The 22,169-nt window shown below is 37.7% G+C and overlaps 1 protein-coding gene across 10 annotated transcripts in view; it reads right to left on the reverse strand.

Moving 5' to 3' along the window:
* The window catches only part of ZHX3 (zinc fingers and homeoboxes 3), a 185,865-nt gene that overhangs the window by 7,063 nt on the left and 156,633 nt on the right, over positions 1–22,169 (reverse strand). For 6 of the 10 annotated variants that reach the window (XM_074211978.1, XM_074211979.1, XM_074211977.1 and 3 more), the window contains one exon: positions 1–11,378. In XM_074211978.1, the coding sequence (XP_074068079.1) occupies positions 8,349–11,240 (2,892 nt within the window). In that variant the 5' untranslated portion in view covers positions 11,241–11,378 and the 3' untranslated portion in view covers positions 1–8,348. Of the gene's footprint in view, positions 11,379–16,635; positions 16,749–18,835; positions 19,175–22,169 lie in introns of all 10 variants that reach the window. The other 4 variants (XM_074211980.1, XM_074211981.1, XM_074211983.1 and 1 more) reach the window with 3 other exon arrangements.

Consider the following 22,169-nt stretch of genomic DNA (forward strand, 5'->3'; position numbering starts at 1 on the left):
TCAGAAAAAAAGATACACAAAATACGTATCAGAACAGACTTCAAACACATATGTGTGAAAAATCTGAGCATCTTAAATTATCACATCTCAAGTTAAGAGTTGTTTGAAGGCTCACTTTTTTAATTTGTTTGGGTTTTTTTTTGGTTTTTCCAAGGCAGTGGGTTTAAGTGACTTGCCCAAGGTCACAAGCTATGTAAGTATTAAGTGTCTGAGGCTGGATTTGAACTCAGATCCTCCTAACTCCAGGGCCAGTGTTCTATCCACTGAGCAACCTAGCTGCCCCTGAAGGCTTACTTAAAGCTAAGTAGCCTCAACTTCCAAGTTCAGCTCAATTGCAGGTTGAGGGAGGGAGAGCTGCTAGCTGGCTAAATCCAATATGTTAAACATAATAGAGCTGCATGAAGCCTCCTTTGGCCTGACAACCACAGGCATCTGGGTCAAGGTCATGTTGTGACCTCCTTTATTCACACTGTCTTTCATGCTATTCTCAGGCTCTTTAGAACACTACTCCTCCTCCTCCTCTAAGATGAGCAGGCAGTCTAATTTTCTACTCATATTTTTACTGCAGCCTTGATTTTGTTTCGCAGTTTTCAGTCCTGAATGCACACGAAACAGGAGGAGCCTTTTAATAAACCACAGGACTTGATGTCTTCTCTGACCTTCTCTGACCTTGACTAAAAAGCATTCCCAAAACAGGAAGATTAATGACAATCAGTAGCCTTCTTTCTATGTTTTCTGTCTAGGCCTATGACAGTCATTTGAGGCCTGTGACACCCCCCCCTCCAAAAAAAAGAGAGAAAAAGAAAAAAGAAAAAAATCATCATTAAAAAGTGAGCATTTCCCCTTCCCCACACTTTATACTTAATAAAATGCCACATATCCTTTGTTATCCCTCTATACTTAGATCTATACCTGTAAAGGACTTCAGAGATCAACATCTTCAATTGGAAAATAAAGAGAGGAAAGCTCAGAAAGGTTAAGTCAGTTACCCAAAGTCATGGAGATAAGAGTCAGAAATGGTATTTGAACCCATGTCCTCCTATTTCAAAGTCAGTCTTCTTTTCAGTATACTACATTGCCTCCCAAGTGGTAAATGCTGAAGAGATCAACATTAGCATTACAAATATGGGCACTACACTTTCAGTTCAGACTCCATAATAAATATATTTTCCATTTCTTCATGTCTTGACACCCAAAACATTCATTCTTTTTTTTTTTTTTGCAAGGCAGTGGTTTGCCCAAGGCCACACTGCTAGATAATTATTAAGTGTCTGAGACCGGTTTTGAACTCAGGTACTCCTGACTCCTGGGCTGATGCTCTATCCACTGCACCACCTAACTGCCCCTGAAACATTTCATTCTTGAAATCTTGGAATTATAGAAAAAAATAGAACTATAAAGGACCTTAAAGGTTATCTTTTCAACATCAAGTTGGGCTTGAGGTTACAAGGGAAATTCAGAATATTTTAGAAATCTGTCAGATGAAAAAGGCCTCCTTTGCCATGTTTTCAGCTTTAAGACTTGAGGTTTAAAAAACAAAAAGAATCATTTAATACTATGTTCTCTCATGTTGACTCAGGGTCAGCATTAGTACTACAATTAAGCACACTCCCTATTACCACATCAAAGGTTTATATAAAAGGGTTATCTATCTAGTAAATTATTGAGCACCATTCACCCATTCCACCAGAGAAAACTGGCAAAAACTCAAGCTATAATAGGAAGATGAAATGCATTTACTTTGACTAACAACACTAAAAATACTCTTATACTAATATTGTTTATTATTTACTTTGCTTTGCAACAACATTGTGAAAAGACTGTTATTCTGGTATTAATATTGTGTTTAGGCCTTACAAAAGCATGCTACTTTGATTAGGAAAAGCAAAGTGTTCATAGTTATTATTTATAATATTCCTTATGCTAATAATTATGTAGTTATAGCTAATAGTCATAATAACACATAGTAATTACAAGTAAACAGACAATTTCACTCTACCATAATACATATATTGATTTAATAGCTTATCCCTGAGAATTGTGGATAATTTTTTAAAAATTCATGCAAAATTTATATTTTAAAATTAATATTCTTTTTTATTCATATTCACAGAAAAAAGGTAGATTGTACCCATTTTGGATGCCCATCAATTAGGAAAAGCTTAACCATTTGTTGTATCTGAATGATATGGGTAGGATATCATTATGTCATAAGAAATAGAAAATAGGGGGTGGCTAGGTGGTGTAGTGGATAAAGCACAGGCCCTGGAGTCAGGAGGACCTGAGTTCAAATCCGGTCTCAGACACTTAATAATTACCTAGCTGTGTGGCCTTGGGCAAGCCACTTAACCCCATTTGCCTTGCAAAAAAAAAAAAAACTTAAAAAAAATAGAAAATAGAAACTACTTAGAGAAACTCAGGAAGACTTGTATGACCTGAGATAGAATAAAGTAAGAATAACTACATGAATAATGTAAGGAAAATAATATTGAAAAATACCAGAAATTTGATTAATATAGTATACAATATTGACTTAAGAGGAATGATTGTGAACCTCTCTTCTCACAAAGGGGTATGGGGTGATAGCTGTAAAATGATGTATGGATTTGCCTGACATAAACAATATAGTTATCTCAAAAAAGTCTTAGTGCAGTTTTCACTTTTGGAACATTATGCATATTAGGTTGTTTGGATTAACTGTACTTTTGTGGCAGTTTTCTTCAATTATTTATTTTGGAGTTCAAGTTTTTTGACTTGTGGCCTGGGAGTCCTATAATCCTGCAGTTCAGTGGCTCACTGGATAAAGTGCTGGGCCTGGAGTTAGAAAGACTGGAGTTAAAATCCAGATTCAGCTGTGGGATCCTGGGCAAGTCACTTACCTGCTGTCAGACCTGTAAAACCAGGGCCATAAAAGTGTCTACCTCAGAGAGCTGCTATAGGGATCAAATACTATTTATAAAGCCCCCTAGCACAGTCCTTGGCCTTATTTACTTGCTTTCCTCCCCTTTTCTCTACCCATTCTATTGTAGAGATTATGTTTTGCTTAAAAATATATTAAAAATTGTCATTTTTTTTAAAACCTTAAAGGTTTTTGTTTCTTTTTCAGATTGTCTTTCACTTCAGTGTATGTGTATTCCCACTCAGTAATTTTCTCTTGTTTCTCTGGTGAGACTTTACCACCATGGCAAGTTTTTCTATTCTGCCAAACATTTCTGCTCTGCAGGCTATAATATATTCTTTCACAATTCTTATTTCTCTTTTAAATCATTCAGGAATAGCCTGTTGTGGATTCATGCTCTTTTGTGAATCAACAGGGTCATCTGCCTTCTCATGTATCAATTTTTCTTTGCCTTGCAAAATTTATTCATTGATATCTGGACTCTTTTAGGTAATCTGCAGGCATCTACCTCATAGGGCTTTTGTGAAGATTAAATGAAATAATATATGTAAAGTTTTCTGCAACCTGTGGGTTTATCGACTTATGCTCAAAATCTTTAATTAATTTTCCTCCTCTTGAGATTTTTGGCAATTTTAGTCTTCTTTCTTTATATTCCCCCGTCGATCACTTCTGACTTCTTCCCCTTTAAAGTTTTCCAAGGGGCTGATCTAAAGGCTGCCTCCTCCTGCTTGAATACTTCTCCAGTCTCAAATCCCTGCTCCAAGGGACTTCTAAGGAGGACAGAACTGGCCCCAGATGGAAGCTGGACTCTTCCCCTCAGGGGTACACAGTTACACACATTACTACCCTACTTTTCTCTATTCCTCAAGTCTTGCTGAATTCTACTGCAACATGGAGCTAGGTCTCCCTTTTGTCCCTGCTAGAGTAAACCTGTTTTTTGGTTTCTTTGCGACTGTGAGAAGGGGGAAAGTGTTAGCTAGTGCTCCTGTTGGGGGAGTGGAACAGGAAGTGCTAAATAAGCACATAGCTATTAGGGTTCTTTGAAAAAAAATTAAAGTTATCAAAGCAGGTCTAAGTCTCCTGGATACCCCAGCTAGGAATAATGGAATTAGGACCCCCCAGTTCTTGGTTTTTGGGACCTGGGGGCATGATTAAGTGGGATAGCTGGGGGCATTCCTACTAGAGCCAAGAATGTTTTCTTTAGTAAAGAACAAAAGTTGGAGGCTCAAAAATGAGCAGATACCATTATAGTTCTGACCAAAATGATGCTGAGGTGTTATTCCCAAGACCCTCCAGGCAGTTTCTAGGAAACCAAAGTCTTTGGATTGGGGGGGGGGGGGGACTATGGTTGCAGGTCTGAGGGAAAATGCCCTATAGATAGGCTTGCATATATCTTACTGCTGACAATTTATCTCAAAAAAAAAATCACATACTGGTGTTTTTCCCGTGTTGCTGTAGTGGGGCCTCTCTGATACCACATTCATAAGGCCAAGGACTCCCACAGCATCCAGACATCATCAAAAGTCTTATTTTCTATCAAATCAGTCCAAAGAGTGAAATGGTTCTGGAAAAGGCAGTAAGAAGAATCTCTCTGTACAACATTCCCCTCACTATAATAACCATGTAAGTCATATCATCATATATATGATGATATATGACATGATCCTCTTCAAATATGAAAGACAACCACTTCCACTACTATAATCTAGAGAGAATAGAAATTGCTTTATCTTTTATTCCTAATTCTTATTTTGGACAAGAATGAGAGGTTGTGAAGATTGGAGAGAATGTCAAATTTTCTATATGTGAGGAATATGTAGGTCTGGCTTCCACAAGAATGTGAAGGGAGATTGTTAGTTTATATTGCAAAGGCTGGGGTCTGCCTGTATTGATGCCTATGGGCAGATTAAGTGAGTGTAAGACAAAAGACAGTTCAACCTGATCAGAACCTGAGATTAGATCAGATCTGCTTCATCTAGTTCTGAGTTTAACCTAGGGTCTGTCCTCCTTTGTGCATGAGCAGGTTGGGGAAAATGTATAGGGACAAATTTATCATTTAGATTTTGACCCCGGCCAGTGATTGGCACAAAGAGGGAACAAGATTTCAAAGTGCATGTAAGAACTAACATTTCTTGGATTTGGGGCCCCTCTCCCCTTTAGAGAAGGTCCTTTTGTTAAGATATCTTACTAAAAATAATTTTAATCACTCTGGACTGTTTTCGGGTTTTTTTGGTAAGGCAATGGGGTTTAAAGTGATTTGCCCAAGATCACACAGCTAGGTTATCATTAAGTGCTTGGAGGTCAAATTTGAACTCAGGTCCTCCTGACTCCAGGGTTGGTGCTCTAGCCACTGTACCACCATAGTTGCCCCTATGGATTGATTATTTAAGAACCATTTATAATACACGTTATTGATCAAGTGATCCTGAAGTAGGCTATATTTGTTGCAAGGAAGGATACTGTTGGGGGTGGGGCAGTAGTCATTAGGAAATGGCAATGATGTAAGAAAGAAAAAAAAGCAGCAACAAATTATGTACTTAAAAGAAATCTTAGGACTAAAGAGCTAAAAAGCCCTTGGGGAATTGATAGCTTCACAGGAAATGGAATCTAATGAAAAGAATGCTATAAAGAGAAATCAGGAAGACCTGGGTTTGAATTCCTCCTTTGATATTTATTTGTTCTCTTACCCTGGAAAAGTCAATTAATCTTTCTCCATCTCAGTTTCCTTATTCATACACATAACATGGAGATTAAAAATAGCATCTATCTCACAGCATTTTGTGAAGATTAAATGTGATAATATATGTACTAAACTTTAGTGAAGTACAATATTAATATTTGTGTAACTCCTGTGTAAAGGGGGTCCTTGACACTTTCTGGGCCCTGAGAAACTCCTCAGTAATACAATTTGTCTTGGTCTTTAGGTCTGAGAACATTCTGACAGGACCCCAATAATTGACCCTGGGGGTCAAGAGATATATCATAAATTTATGTGAGATTTGCAAAATGCTCTTTTTAACCCAATCCTTTGGCTGTATTTGCAAAATTCCTGCTCCCTCCCAAAACTGCCCCCTCCTTCCCCAGATGCAGCTGGAACAAATATATCTAACTGCCATCTCTGCTTCTGTACCCTCCTTGCCCACGATACCCCCACCCAATACTATAAAAACCTTGTCTTCTGAACACTCGGTGTGATTTGAGGCAAATGTAGCTCTGCACAGTCCATAATAAACACCACTCCCAAATTTCAAAGCTTGGTCTCAGACTCGCTTTTTTGGGAGTACAACAATAGGATTGAATAAATTTGGAGCTAGAAATGACCTTAGAGGTCATCTAATTCAATACCTTCATTTCAAAGACGGCCTGTTCTTGGCAAAGATACTGGAGTTGTTTGCCATTTTCTTTTCCAGGTCATTTTACAGATGTGAAAACTGAGAGTTAAATGACTTGCCCAGAGGCACTCACCTAGTAGATGTCTGAGGCCAGATTTTAATTTAGGAAGATGAGTCTTTCTGGCTTTAGGGCAAGCATTCTGTCCATTAAAACCATTTAACTACCCTCCAGAGAAGTTAAAGAGCTGCCCAAAATTAAACAGGTAGTAAAACATCAAAGGTGTGATTTGAACCTATCCTCTGAGCTAAAATCAGTGGTCTTTCTACAGCAATTACACCTAAAGGATAATCTTTATTCTATGTAAAGCAACTTACAACAAAGCTGAGGAGGGAGTAATGTTAAGGAAACTTTCGTGATTTAGATTAAAGAAAATCTCAAGATTTCCTGGGGTGAGAGAGCAGTCTAGTCATGAAATTAATAGTAGGTTTCAGTGATTAACTGACTTCCCTAAGATTAAAAAGATAGAGATCTCCTAGAGACAAATTGATGAAAAAGATATAAGTATTAACTAGCAGTTCTACCTTTGCCAAAGAGAGTCACTCAAAGTACACAAAATGTGAGGACCTTAAGCTTAGAAATAGATTCATTTTTATCTTTGTATTCCCAGTGGCTAGCCTAGTTCCTGGAACAGAATTGATGCTTAATAAATCACTTGTTCAGAAGCCAAGGACCTGTTCATTGTTTGAAAGTACTAAGAGCAAAAAGGTTTCAGACATAAAGAAAAATTTCTATTGAATTAAGGTGGTTTTCTCTTATCTACAGGCAAAGAAATCATTAAATAGCAAAGATGGCTAAATTTAATGGAAGGAGATATCTAACTTGTAAATTAGAATTTATATAATTTTAAATTTCCTCTCTTCTCTTCCTTCCCTATAATAATAGTGATCAAAGACAGGTTGGGTTTTTATAAAAATTTTGAATGTAAAGGAACACTTAGGCATTTTGCTAAAAGCCTATAGCCCTTCTTAGAATAATATTTATAAATGTATAAAATAAATACCTAAAGTTTCCAAGGAACTTAATTATATTGAAATATAGTTACAAAAATATTTTTTAAAGTCAAGTACATGAACCCTGGGTTAAGGGTCCCTGGTGTAAGAAGAAATAATCAACCTCTAGATATGGCTTGCTTTGTGTAAATCCAAGCTCACAAAATAAGGTCAAATATCACATTTATCACTGGAAGAAAAATAATTTTGGCTGGTGAAAGGTCTATGTTACTCTGATTCTCTAAGGTTTTGACATACTGTCTCCTTCCATGAACATGCATCCCCCAACTGGAAGGCAATTTCTCATTTCCTTATCTTCTTAGATAGCAATTAAAATCCTTATCTTCTTTCTCATCAGTTTGAGGGAGGCCAGCAGAAAAAGTAGTTCTTAAATTTTTGCCAAACTTACCATATTTGACATAAAGACAATTAAAAATCCTTTTTTTTTTTTGGTCTGACACATTAATCTTGCATTGTGGATTTCTTAGAATTCCCTCCGTTTCCCCTTTCTCCACACAGCACTTGAAAAATCAAAATCTTGGGGCAGCTAGGTGGTGCAGTGGATAGAGCACTGGCCCTGGAGTCAGGAGTATCTGAATTCAAATCCGACCTCAGACACTTAATAATTGTCTAGCTGTGTGGCCTTGGGCAAGCCACTTAATCCCACTGCCTTGCAAAAACTTTAAAAAAAAAATCAAAACCTTAACATGAAGGAATATATCTATCTCTCAAGAACTTTTGGCATCACTTCCTACTCATAAATTCTACTTTATCGTTAAGGGAACCAAGTTCTAGGGCCATTGGGAGAGACTACCTTAGGCACATTAAGTTCTTGCCCCAGCACTGGCACAACTCTATAAAGGGCCAGTTTTTTCTTCCTCTTCCAGCATCACATTAACTCATCCTCATTATATTCTCATTGTGCACCAGATATTCCTTGGAACAGGTTGTAAATCCTGCCCAGGAGCCTTAAAATCAACAGTCCTCAAACTGGCATTGATATTGATCACCAGACCACAACAGTTGAGAAGAGTGAACAAGCAGTCTGGGAAACTTCCCAGGATACACTAGGATTCCTTACCTAGTTGGATTCCAGCCTGAGGGCTCAGTGTGTCAAAAGGTTCTGAACTGATCTCCTGGCCACTGGGCTCCCAGGACTCACTGTTTTCAGACACTTCTGAATAGGTGTCACATGTCCCTTTGTGATTTCCTGCTTGTTCTCCAGTGCTGGAATACTGGTCCTCACTGCAAGTGTCGGATACAGCTCGGGTTTCCTCACCCATTTTTTCAGCAAACCACAGTTTAACCTGTTGTGAGCTCATTTGAGTTTTGTCACATAGGCTCTGAAGATCATCTTCATATAGTGTTTTGTGTGTTTTATAGTAATCCTGAAGAAGCTCTCTATTGCTTGGACTGATGACCAATAGTCCAGGGGGGAAGTTACCATGCTTATAGTCTTCATACCACTTCAACTGTCCATTTTTAAGTGCATATCTGCTGTCTCCAAACCAGCGGACAACCTCGGCCCTTGGCAGGCCAGACTGGGAGACAAGACCATCGTATTCTTGATTTGTTGGCCACTGGGTTTGGACAAACAGCTGCCTGAGCAAATGCCTTTGTTGAGCAGTCTTTTTATAATTCACTTTGTTCTTAGGCTGTTCCAGGGATTTGCTCAAACCCTGCTCATCCTCATGGTCATTGGCACTCAGTCCAACTGATTCATTTCTGCCATTTGCCTCTGTCACTCGCAGATTCTTGAGATTGATTTTGATGGGGCTGACTTTCCGCTCCACTCGAGGATGGTCACAACCTGGAACCTCTGAAGAGCCATTCTCATTTGAAATCCTCCACTCATCAGCAGGATCCTCTTCACCACAATCTTCTTCAGCTTCTTCCTCCTCTTGAGAAGCTGCTTCCTCAGATTTTTTGTTCTCTTCTGCAGACTTTTTTTTCCGTCGCTCTGAAAACCAGCTATCGATTTCTCTTCTTGTCATTTTGGTTTCACTTCTCAATCGGTCTACTTCTTCTTCAAGGGGAAGAGGATTTTGTGCAAAACTGCTCTCCAAGGCTCTGAGCTGTTCTGGTGCTCTCTCCTTATATTTTGTTGGGGTGAAATCTGGTGTCTGATGCCAGGATTGCCGTTTGGCTGAGTGATGAATCCCTGGTGTTGTGGCCGTTGTCACACAGGCTAGGTCAGGTGCTTTGGGTGACAAAGTGAATGTAACATCAGGTGTGGAGTCCATAATCATAGAGCTATTATCTCCAGGTAACATGCTTCGAGTACCTTTCAAATTTCTGCAATGGTATCTTCGATCACTGAACCATTTTCGAACCTCCCTTGTAGTGAGGCCTGTAATTTTGGTCAAGTGCTCTACTTCACCTTGTCCAGGGAACTGATTCCTACAAAAGCTACCTTTCAGAGCTGATAGTTGTTCATGAGATTTTTTATTTTTGTAGATGCTAGAATCTAGGAAAGCTTGGGAAGTTATAGTTGGGCATGCAGTGAGCAGAGACTGAGCAGCATTTACCACCTTTACAGTGGATGCAGTATTTGAGCAAACAGTGTTATGCGGTGCAACAGCTGGCTGCTTGGGAACAGAGGTAACTGCTAAGGTAAGAGAGGAACTTGTCCCCTGTAGCCCATTGGCCATTATTGGCTGAGTAACCAGTAATCCACCTGTACCTTCTGGTTGTCCTGTAACAACATGACCAGGTAAGGCAGCCTGAATGAGATGTTGGACATTGCCAGCATTGGCAACTAAAGGGGTATTTAAAACTGTGATTGTAGGCTGAGGTACTGACTGGATAACTGTGTTAAACATCTTTTTCCTTGCATCTTCTATCTCCTCTGGGGACCAACTGATACCTTGCTTCAATCTTTGGGCAGTAAACCAAATTTTTAGTTGTTCTTCAGGGTACTTGGTCACAACAGTCAAGTAGCAAAGCTCAGCTTTGGTTGGGTAAGGGAACTTATGGAAAGAGTTTTTCAGGAAGCTATTTGAGTCCATGGCTGCATTGTATGTTGGAATGCTGCTCAATGGAATCATCACCTTGGGAAGTGACTTGGATGTGGGCAGTGGTTGGTGGTGATGGTGTTGTGTATGCACTTGGGGTTGCTGTTGAATAGACAGAAATTGAGCTATGCCAGCAGGTAAAACAGGCACAGTTCCAATTAGTGGGCCATTGGCAGCATGTGAAGTTTTCACAGGATTGCTGGTTGCCTGGCTGACTGGAACAGATCCATTGGTGAAAGAATGGTCATTCTCTTTCATCTCAGTTTCACCAACTGACTGACTGACTAAGTTCTCCCCAGGGGGCTGACTTAGTAAATTCTCTCCAACAGATGTATTCGGCAAGTTCTCCTTCAGCATGTGAATTTTTTTGGCTTCAGCTTTCCCTTTCATTATTTTCATAATTGGAGTTTTAGTAATGATAATTTCAGCTTGTCCATCTATCCCTTCTTCATAGGACTCCCCTGAAAGGTCGTGACTGCTGGTGATATCAGAGATGATTTGCTCTATAGATATATGATTGTCTTGTTTGGCCACATTCCAGATGAAATTGATTTCACCAGGATGACATTTGGCATTGTGGAGTGAAAGCCCTTCAGAGGTTTTTGCCATAAAACTGCATTCAATACATACAAAAGTGGGATCTTTACTGAAGTCTGTGTGTTCTGAGTTCATATGTCCCATAAACTGATTCATGTCTTGAGATCCAAAGTCACAATGTTTACATATATAAGAATCACCATCAAAAGTACTTCGATGCCCATTAGATAGTGTTCCATTATTATTATTGTTGTTGTTAACAGCATCATTAACAGTAGGTGTTTCAGGAGGTAACTCTTGCTGAGTTCCCTCATTAAAACCTTCAACAGGGTCTGCTTCTGTTTCCTGCAACACCACAGTTTTTACTGGTATCATACAAGGGGTGGTAGATTTCCGTTTGCTGGCCATAGCTAGAGTCTGATCAAAGCTCTTCTCAGCAAGGGCTTCACAGTCTGAATTCCAGCTAATCCATGAGGTTCAAAGAAGAATTCTTCAAAAGTTGAATCTCAATTGACTGAAGAGTATACATTATTTTCCCTGTTAAACCTAAAGAGGAAGAAAACAAGCAATTAACTTCTTTAAAAGTATTTAATTCATAAATTTAGTTTAGATTCTTGAATGCACCCTATAATTTGGTTCCCATTTCCATGGCATTTTTAAAGAAAGATAGTGAAAGTTAGCAGTTTGGTTATGAATGTTTTGTTTGCTGAGACAGTAGACCACAACTGGAAGATGCATGCATTTGGAATCAAAGGACTGACCTTTCATTTCTTTATCTGTGAAATGAGAAGATTGGACAACCTTGAAGATACCTTCTAACTCTAAATCTATGATCCTATGACTTTTAGATGCTACTGTACAATATACACAAAAGTAACCTAACAATCTATTATTTCAGTTCATTTGACTTTGTTCCTGTTTTTTCTTAATTACCCCTACAATTTTTCATGAAGTAAGGCATGAAGAAAATTCTTTAAGTAACTCTGAATTACTTTTGACTATATTAGCATAGGAATGAAAGATCCTCATCTAATTCTGCCTCAGACATTTAGAGCAATAAATATCTTTTGCTTGAAAATTCTTTCCATATAAAAGAATAAAAGGAAAACTCAGAACACAAAGGCTGCAATATCAAGGGAATTTCAATGTCCAGGGATATGACTATTGTTTTCATATAATCTTTGACAAGTTATTTATGGTTATTCCTTCTGTCTCATCTACCAGTTTTAAGGCACACTGCATGTTCCTGTACATTTGAAAGAATTATAAAATCTTTTCTTTTTAGCCATTTTTACACTGAAAGATCCCCAAAGTTGAAAGATACAGATTTAGTTCCCATAGATAAGTGACAAATGCAGTGATTCATGACAATACTTACTTCTTCACAATGGATGAGAATTTATCAAGTGATTGCTATGTACTAGTACTGGGGAAATATAAGTGAGCAGTCCCTCCATTTAAGGAGATTATGCTTCTACCGAGGGAATTCAACATTTTCTCAGATAGGTACATGTAAAATAAATAGAAATGCAAAGTTAGGGGCACTAACAACTAGGGGAATCTTGATGAAAAATATACAACAAAGGAGGGACTTGAAAAATAATTATTTAATTGAATTTAATAGCCTATTCATATCACCCAAAGAATCTGTAAGAAAACAGTTACCCTTTCATCTCTCTCTCTCTCTCTCTCTCTCTCTCTCTCTGCAAGGCAAATGGGGTTAAGTGGCTTGCCCAAGGCCACACAGCTAGGTAATTATTAAATGTCTGAGTCCGGATTTGAACCCAGGTACAGGTACTCCTGACTCCAGGGCCGGTGCTTTATCCACTGCGCTACCTAGCCGCCCCCTTTCATCTCTTAATATGAATTAACATTAATTTTTTCCAATCGGTATTTTATTTTTCAATTTATATGTTCTAACAGTTTTTCAACATTCATCCTCATGCATATGCATATTTATATTACATAATTTCCTTCTTCCCTCCCTTCCTACCCTGCTCCCCTCAGCAGCAAACATTATGATGAACATTGTGCATATACATTTGTGTTTAACAATTATCATTAATTTTTTAAAAATCTAGTCTGAATTTATATACATCTTATAAAATCTTTTTTTCTTGGGCATACATTTATCATTAGGCTTTTTCTAAATCATTGAGAGATTAATACAGAATAGCACACTAAGACATTTATCCAGCTTCAGACTTCTACCAACCTCTACCTCAGTTTACTCATTTGTAAAATGAGAAGATTCCCTCCTAAGTCCTTCCAGTTCTAAATTATATGAACAAGAAAATAATCTAGGGGAAATCAATTGAAGAACAGGTCAATTTTTTTTTTAGGTTTTTGCAAGGCAAATGGGGTTAAGTGGCTTGCCCAAGGCCACACAACTAGGTAATTATTACGTGTCTGAGACTGGATTTGAACAGGGCTGGTGCTTTATCCACTGCATCACCTAGCTGCCCCAGATCAGGTCAAATCTTAAATATTCCCAGTAACCTGAAAGAATCCCTATTTCAAAAATAGTACAAAAACAGCTTATAATGATGGTCCCAAGTTAAATTATCTTCAATATTATAATATTATTTTTACTAAAGGAAGAATGTGAAAAAGACAAGATGTGGTTATAAAGGTAATAAAGTTGACTTTCTTATTTTGAATAGTGAAGTTGGACAAGTTAACTTTGAGAGTCACTTCTAGCTCTAAATCTACAATTCTATGAATGTGCATATTCAAATGATGATTTTTCAGAATAGTCATCCCCCTATATCTTCATTCAAATGATGTCATTGCTCAAAACATTTTGGAAGATTACCTTTTGGAACAATCATCAGAAAATGTAGCATTAAAAAAAAACAACTCTCAACAGTGGTAAATTTTCATGCTTGAAGTTAGATTTCAGTTTTGAAAATATTTGGAAATTCAGTATTTGGAAATATTTAAGTCATTCAGAGCCAAGACTGCCACACTAGGTCAAGGTTGTCCAACCTTACTTTTAGATAAGCAATTTTTTTAAAACAAGGCAAAGGGGTTAAGTGACTTGCCCAAGGTCACACAGCCAGGTAATTATCAAGTGTCTGAGGTCAAATTTGAACTCAAGTCCTCCTGACTCCACAGGGCCAGTGCTCTAGCCACTGAGCCATCTAGATACCCTCCAACCTTACTATTAAAAGTTTTTATTGAAACAATAGACAACATATTTTAATTTGCCATTTTAGTGAGTCTGTTATAGGTTAGCTTTGTTTACTAAAGCATTTACTAAACTCACAAAGGCCACATATGATTGCAGCCCCCATTTTGAACAGCCCTGTGCTAGGTGATCAAGTTCAGAACTAAATATCAGTTTTAAAGGCAGTGTTGTTATAAAAATAACAAGATTAATTTCCTTACATGGCTCATAAACTGATGCTGAAAGCAATTTCCAAAAAAGAGTTCAAAGCAAAGATTCTGTCCCTGTTTTTTTTTTGTGTGCCAGGAATACATTTGGTATTCTAGTGAACCTGTGGACCACTGAAATATCGATTTTAAATGCATCAAATCAAATACATAAGATTAAAAGAAAACCAATTATTTTGTTGTTATCAAAATATTTTTAAAAAATCCAAGTTCAAGGGCTCCAGATTTAAGGCTATAAAAGACAGGCATGCTAGAACAAGAGTATAGAGAATGATTTTGAAGGACAATCCTTATTTCCATGTATAACTTTTATTATACACATAAATGATTATAATTGTATTTTAGTGCCTCCCAAAAGTCTTAGTACAGATTTAAGCATTAATATGCTTTAATAGCTTACAACTACACTAAGACTTTTGAGATCCTCTGTATTATTTCCATTAAAAGTAAAAACTCTGGTCCCTAAATGTTTGAGCTTCAGTTGTCTTATCCAGACCACATTCTTCACCAATGCCAAACTAATCAGGTGCTGTTATTCTATGAAAGAATATATCAAGTTACTTAAGCTAAATCACATGTGAGATGAAAAAACAAACTAGAGACTGTTCTTATTGCACCATTTGGCTGATTTTAGTTCTTTTTTACAAATGACAATTACTATTACCCCCAAAATATTTTGCTAAAGGCCTAAACAGAGGTTTTTTATTTTATTTTGTTTTATTTAGGTTCACCCTGTGCTGGAGAGATAATATTTATATGGATGCACTGGAAATTTTATGTCTCAACTCCTATTTCCCCAAGACAAAAACTGCCATAGCAAGCCACAATGATGGAGTTGCTGAAGTGATCCAGAAGAAAAGGATAAAACTAAAAAAGCCTGTTTCTACTCCAATCTTCTATATACTTTGCATTTCAAATACTTTTTGAAAATCAATTATATTCTGTCAAAAAATTAAAAAAATCTAGTTTGTAAAACTGGTCTTTGAATGTGAAATTTCTTACATAATTTCCAAATACAAGAACACAAACACAAAATAGGCAATAACTTCATCATTACACAAGACAGTAGATGGATTATGAAGGTATATATTTACTGGATGAACTTTCCACATTTTAACTTCTGAATATAAATTATGGGACAAAGAATTTATCAATACCAGGAAAAGAATGAGGAAAAACCAATTCTTTAAAATGACAAGTTTGAATGTTCTAGTTTTATGAAAGGTCACTTAGAGCATGAAGTTCAAGGAAGACAAATTTGGAGAAGTCAATTACTAATGGAGTATTCACAGAAGTCATAGGCATGGAAGGCCAGGCAGGATTCTATCATTGAAGGATTTACCATTTTAAAATAACATATTACAGGGGCGGCTAGGTGGTGCAGTGGATAGAGCACCGGCCCTGGAGTCAGGGTTCAAATCCGGTCTCAGACACGTAATAATTACCTAGCTGTGCGGCCTTGGGCAAGCCAGTTAACCCCATTGCCTAGCAAAAACCTAAAAAAAAAACATATTAAAGCTATTTTGTGTATAAAATGAGTAAGGTAGACTGACATCCATGAGGGCCTTCTAGGAAGTAACCTAGATCATTTAGTCCAATTCTCTTAATTTACAGATAAAGAAACAGGCTTAAAACTGGCAACAGGAATATAAATAAATGTGTTAGGGGGTTGCTATTTGTCAGGTATTGTGCTAGAGATTGGGGTATATAGAGACAAAAACAAGAGTCTTCAAGGTGGTTACATTCTGGTCAGGGGTGAGGGCAAGAACAATATAGTCCTGCCCTAGTATCTCTCCTGGGTTGCAACATCAAATGTCAATTGTGTGAACACTAACTCCACTTGTTCTGAAGAGGACTTTCCCACTAAACCCATCCCTCTTCCAAACTTCTCCAAATCTCCTAGGGTTACTACCTTCCTTCTAGTGATGTAAGTTTGAAATCTTGAAATCATTCTTGATTCTTTCCTCTCTCACTCAATTATGTAATGGGGGATAGTCCTCTTGAGTTTGAGATATTCCCTTTCTTGCTCTGGATCAACATGTGAGAGTTTTTTTTTTTTGGTCAAGAATGACTGAAGGGCTACTGCTATGTGATGAGGAGTTTTCTGATTGACTTTGAGGTCTGAAGGGTTGATGACAGAAGCAAATTCATATCCAGAAAAGATCAAGAATTCCCTCCTGCTGCATCCATTATCAGTCATTTTAACTTTTGGCTTGTCACTGGACTCCTATGACTCTGGAGGAGAGAGTGAGTCTGATGACTTTGCTTAGCTCTGTGTCAATTAAATCCAGTTCATGTAAAAGTCAAGATATCATCCTTATGATGTCATTAGTCCTCTTCTAGAATGAAGAATGAACAATAATCTGTGAGTAATAAGTAGCAGCTGCCCTCTGGGGACCCAACTTACCAGTTCAAGTTGGGTAATGCTGCTACCTTCTTTGCCTTCTCCTTTTCTTCTTTCTTCAAACACATAGGGTTTTTCTGTCCATGAGGGGAGTCAAATTTTGATATGTGGGTGCTCTGTCCAAAGGAATATAATTTTTGATCACTTATATTTTGTAAGATATCTTGGGGTTTGGTGGCTAGATTAAAAAAATATTTCCTATTTATTTTATCTCCCCCCCCCCCAAAGTTGGGACAGCTAACCCTTTGTCTTACATAAATTTCATTTATGATTCTTTGGAATAAGCTCTGAAAAAATAGGCCTTGACAAAAGCCTATAGTGATTCAAATAAAAGTTATTTGAATACGGCTTTAAACCCAAATCATTCTGGCTTTCATTGAATGGCCAAACAGGTCCTTTCCCAGACCTCTTGTTCTGCTTTTGATGGCTCATAGTGAATGCAAATCAAAATTGTTTTCTGTTCTGGACAGAAACTCTGAAGGTCCTCCTATCCCAGATTGATTATTTTGTGATGGCAAACTTAGGTCATCTTTTATTTTGAGTATAGTCTCAGACAAACTGAGACTTGAGAAAAAGCTTAGTTTAAAAAGGTCAAGATCACCCAACTTCATCCTGGGCTACTGCTAGTAGTTCTTGACTTTAGTCTTGCCATTGGACTGATGACTCTGGAGAAGAAAATGAGGCTGATGACTTTACACAGCTTTACAGTCTCAATTAATTCCAATTCATGCATGTATTTCTCTTTTAGTCACTGCTGGTCAGATTCTTGCCAGAATTCTTCTTAATAGGCTGATCCTTCCTTCACTTGGAAGATGGCCACCTCCCTGAGAGCCAGTGTGGCTTCAGAAAGGGTAGAGGACCAGTCGATACGGTGTTTTCTGTCCTACAACTCCAGGAAAATGCCCTGAACAGAACAGAGTTCTATTCAGCATTTGTAGATCTCACCAAGACCTTTGATACTGTCAGTCATGAGGGCTTATGGAAAATTATGTCAAAATTTGGTTGCCTGGAGAAGTTCATCAGTATTGATTGTCAGTCTCATGATGGCATGAAAGCCTGGGTTCTGGATGTTGGACCATATTCTCAAGGTAAAACAAATAATGTAAAACAAGGATGTGTCCTTGCTTCCATACTTTTAGCATGATGTTTTCAGCCATGATATCACTCAGTATGAACATGGCTTCAAGGTCAGCTACCACACTGATGGCAAATTCTTCAACTTGAACAGGCTACAAGCCAAGACCAAAGTGGATGAGTGTTGGTGCATGATCTTCTACTTGCAAATGATTGTGCACTCAGCTTCAGAGGAGATGAAAAAAAGCTGAATCAATTCTCTGCTGCCTTGTTTTGGTCTAACAACACCAAGAAAACACAGGTACTCTATCAGCCACACTGTCCATATGTGGAACCACTGATTAAAGCAAATGAAGAAGTTTTGAATACAAGTTCACTTATTTTGGCAGTGAGGTTGACATACACATTGCCAAAGCTAGCTCAGTATTTGGGAGGATCCCAAAGAAAGTGTGGGAGAGAAGGAAATTTAGACTGACTACCAAACTGAAGGTCTAGAGAACTGTTATGCTGACCCCATTGCTATAAGCCTGTGAAACCTGGATAGTCTACCAGTGCCATGTCAGGAAATTGAATTGCTTCCATTTAAATTGTCTTAGGATGAATCTATGAGGAAGGCAGAATTAGAGCAGCTCAAAGGAAACATAACATATTTAAGTTTAGAATATCCACCCCAGGTGTTCACATGGACTATTTGTGCTCACCTTGTGGTAGATCATTCCGAGCTCATACTGGTCTTAGTTGGACATTCTATATATCTTAAACATAGTGATGTCATTTTAGTCTTCTTTGATAACGAAGGACAAGAACCAATCAATCAACTTAAGTGAATGAGTAGACAGAGACAGGAACTTTTCTTTGCAGGTCCATTAAAATCATCTAACTGGGCCTATTCTCTCAACCCTCATTCACACTAGTAAGCTGGGTCCACAGAGGATATACTTCTTCCTTTAAGATTCTAAGGGAAACCTTGAAGGCTTGGAGTTTCTAATTCCTTCCATTATTGACATTAATTAGCTTTTACAAAAGGATATTTACTGAAAAGATAGAACAACAGAAGTTACAAAAAACATCCAACTTTGTCTCTGGGGAGAATGGATTCAGACGTGAAGCATAAAAGGTACAGACTTACACATGTAGTAAACATTACAGCTCCTAAAGAAGAGGAGGAATTAGAGTCCTTTTCTCTCTCCAAATCTTCATCAAGTTTGATACTGGGTGTGGCATCACTGATGAATGAGTTGCTCCCCTTCTTAAATTGGCTAGCTCCTTGTAGGATGATGCAGTATCTCAGCTAAGAGGTCAGTCTGTTGCTGGGCTAGATCTAGCAGGTCATCTGATAGCTATGTTAGCTCCTCATCAGACTCAGCTGCTACTGTCAACTGCTCCAGGATCCCAGCTGTTACTGGAATCTCAAGTGGCTTTAATGGATCTCCCAGTCTCATTGATTGTAACGGTTCTCCCATCTTCCCTAAGATCAGGAAAGAATAAATACAATAGGAACAGAGAAGGTATGCTTTTAGCTATCAGTGATCCTCCTAATTTGAAAGATGCCAGGGAAAAGGGAAATGCAAAAAGGGTTGAGGAAGGGAAGTATTGATCCATTTGTGTACAAATTCAGTTTCAGCTCTGTCACTGGTCCTTCTGTTTCCAAAGTCAACCAGAAAATTCCTTGTCACCATATAGCACCAGCTTTTCAGTTATTCACAGCTGGACAAAAGCTCTTCAAAGTTGCACATGTTGAGAATAATTCTAAAAAGTTTTTATTCTGTAGGTGGTGGGTGTAACTTTTTTTGAGGAGAGGAGTAATATAAGCAGAGCTGTGCATTAGGAAAAGCAGCATTATATGGGAGAGACGGTATATAAGTGAAAGGAGACTAGAGACATAAAGATCAGTAAGAAGGCTATTGAAATAGTCTTCGAGGGGTGGCTAGATGGTGCAGTGGATAGAGCACTGGCCCTGGAGTCAGGAGTACCTGAGTTCAAATCTGACTTCAGACACTTAATAATTACCTAGCTGTGTGGCCTTGGGCAAGCCACTTAACCCCATTGCCTTGTAAAATAAAAAAAAAATAGTCTTAGAAAGAGATTAGGTGGAGGGAATAAAATTGAAAAGATATGGCCAGTGAAAGTGTGAAAGTAGAATCATAATTATTTTGTTTCTGAATGGATAATTAATTATGGAGGGATCCAAGATGAAATGAGGATTTGAACCAGATGTCAGGTGATATCAGCAAGAGAAATGAAAAAAGGAGAGTGGGGAAAGAAGGAGTTAATGGGCTAAAGATAAAGCCCATTTTAAAAATGGTGATTTTTGAAGTGCTGGCTGGAGATTGGCATTGATACTCAACAGAGAGATTTAGAGATTCCAGGAACTCAGAAATGTCAGTAATTGACAAAAGTATTTAGAAGTTATTTGTATCAAATAAATAATGATATGAAATCAGATGAAATGGTAAGAGAGGGAACAAGCATTTATTAATAAACATTAATAAATGGCACTGTGCTAGCAATTTGTTAAGTATTCTCTCATTTGATCCTCACAACAACCCTCTGAGGTAGATGATGTCATTATCCCTATTTTACAGTTTGGGCAGAAGTTAAGTAACTTGCCCAAGGTCACATAACTAGAAAATGTCTGAGGTCACATTTGAACTCAAGTCTTCCTGACTCCAGGTCGGTGCTCCATTCAGCCTGTCTCCTAGTTCAGAGAGAGATAGAATAAATTAGCAAAGGGGAGGATATAGAGAAATTGACCTGAGAAATAATCACCAATTTCTGTCCCACATTATTTAGCTATTGACCACTGGTCAATCCAAAAAGATACTATTAAAAGCTACAAAAAAGATCCTGCAACATATGAAATTAATACATGAAAGGAAAGCTGGCAAAAGCAAATTTCATATATTGACTTCTCTTACCCCAGATTCCTACTATAAAATTAGAAATAGGCTCCAGGAAAATTTATTTAAAAAAATTCAATTTCTCTCCCTTCTTCCTTGACTCCCCCCCATTAAAAAAAGAAAGAAAAAACCCCTAAAACCCATCTCAAACATGTATGACCAAGCAAAAAAAATTCAGGGAAATTGACTGGAGTCATGAAATAAAAAAACTCAAAGTTAGGAAGTAGCCCTTTTATAGGAAGAATAGGAGGACAGGGACAATTTAAAGCTACTGCAGAATCCAACATGAATGGTCACAACAAACAGCATTTGGAACTGATATTTGCCATCTTTGTAGGATCCAAGCAACTTACTGCTTGTGAGCACATCATTGAAACAGAGAATTTCTGACTACACAGGGATTTTGGTTATAGCAGGTACTAAGATGATAAAATAGGTAGTTTCAATTTCACAAAATTGAGAAAAGGAATTCAACCTTTATACATCATCTCTCTCTTTTAAAGACAATCTTAAAAAATCTCTAATTTTCATGCTTTCTGGTTACATTTGCCTCAATTCTATAAACTGAGTTGCTACCTACTGGAAAATTTCAGTAAAACAGAATGTCTTTATCTTTGAGGAACTTCTGATGGTACTGAAGAGGATCCAACAACATAAAGCTCAATTTACTTCCTGAATGTATTTACATAGTATAATAAAGTTCTGAAAAGTATGGGTTCACTTTTTAACACTAGCTGTGTGACACTGGTTAAGTAACCTGGGAATAAAACTGTTGCCGGAGGATTGGTGTTGCCAATTTAAAATTGAGAGATCTTGAAAATGAAAGAATTCATATATATAGCTCAGGAGTTTTAAAATTGCTCAGAATTTATTATACAAGCCTGAAAAATTGATAGATGGAAAGCTTTTCTTCTCCTGGAGAAGTAGCAAGCAGCTTGGGGATAGGTTAAATGGCAAAGCACCAGGCCAGATGCCTGAGGAAAAAAAGAAAAGGAAAAGGAAAATAGCCAGGGCACCTGGCTTAGCTGAATGTGAGGGGGAAAAGGGAGAGAAAGCCATAAGGGATGACTTAGTCCAGCCACTTAGCATTGAGGCTCATAGTTCCCCCAACCCTATATAGGATAGATAAAGAGAGAGAGAGAGAGAGAGAGAGAGAGAGAAAGAATATGTGTCTGTGTGTGAGAGAAACCCTGATACAGGTGCAAAACTTTCTAATGTCATTATATGAGCTGCTATGGTTAAAAAAATAGATAAAACTTTCATTTAAAAGCAGCTGTCAGGAGTTAAGATTAAATTAATACAACAGGGGCAGCTATGTACCACGGTGGATAGAGCACTGGCCCTGGAGTCAGGAGTACCTGGGTTCAAATCTGACCTCAGACACTTAATAATTAACTAGCTGTGTGGCCTTGGGCAAGCCACTTGACCCTATTGCCTTGACAAATAATAATAATAATAATAACAACAACAACAACAACAACAACAACAACAACAACAACAACAACAACAACAATAATACAGTAAAAACAACAAAAACAAAACATTTCTTTGATTCCTTCAGCA

This window comes from Macrotis lagotis, chromosome 1 (assembly GCF_037893015.1).
Source record: "Macrotis lagotis isolate mMagLag1 chromosome 1, bilby.v1.9.chrom.fasta, whole genome shotgun sequence".
NCBI classification, from domain to species: Eukaryota; Metazoa; Chordata; class Mammalia; order Peramelemorphia; family Peramelidae; genus Macrotis; species Macrotis lagotis.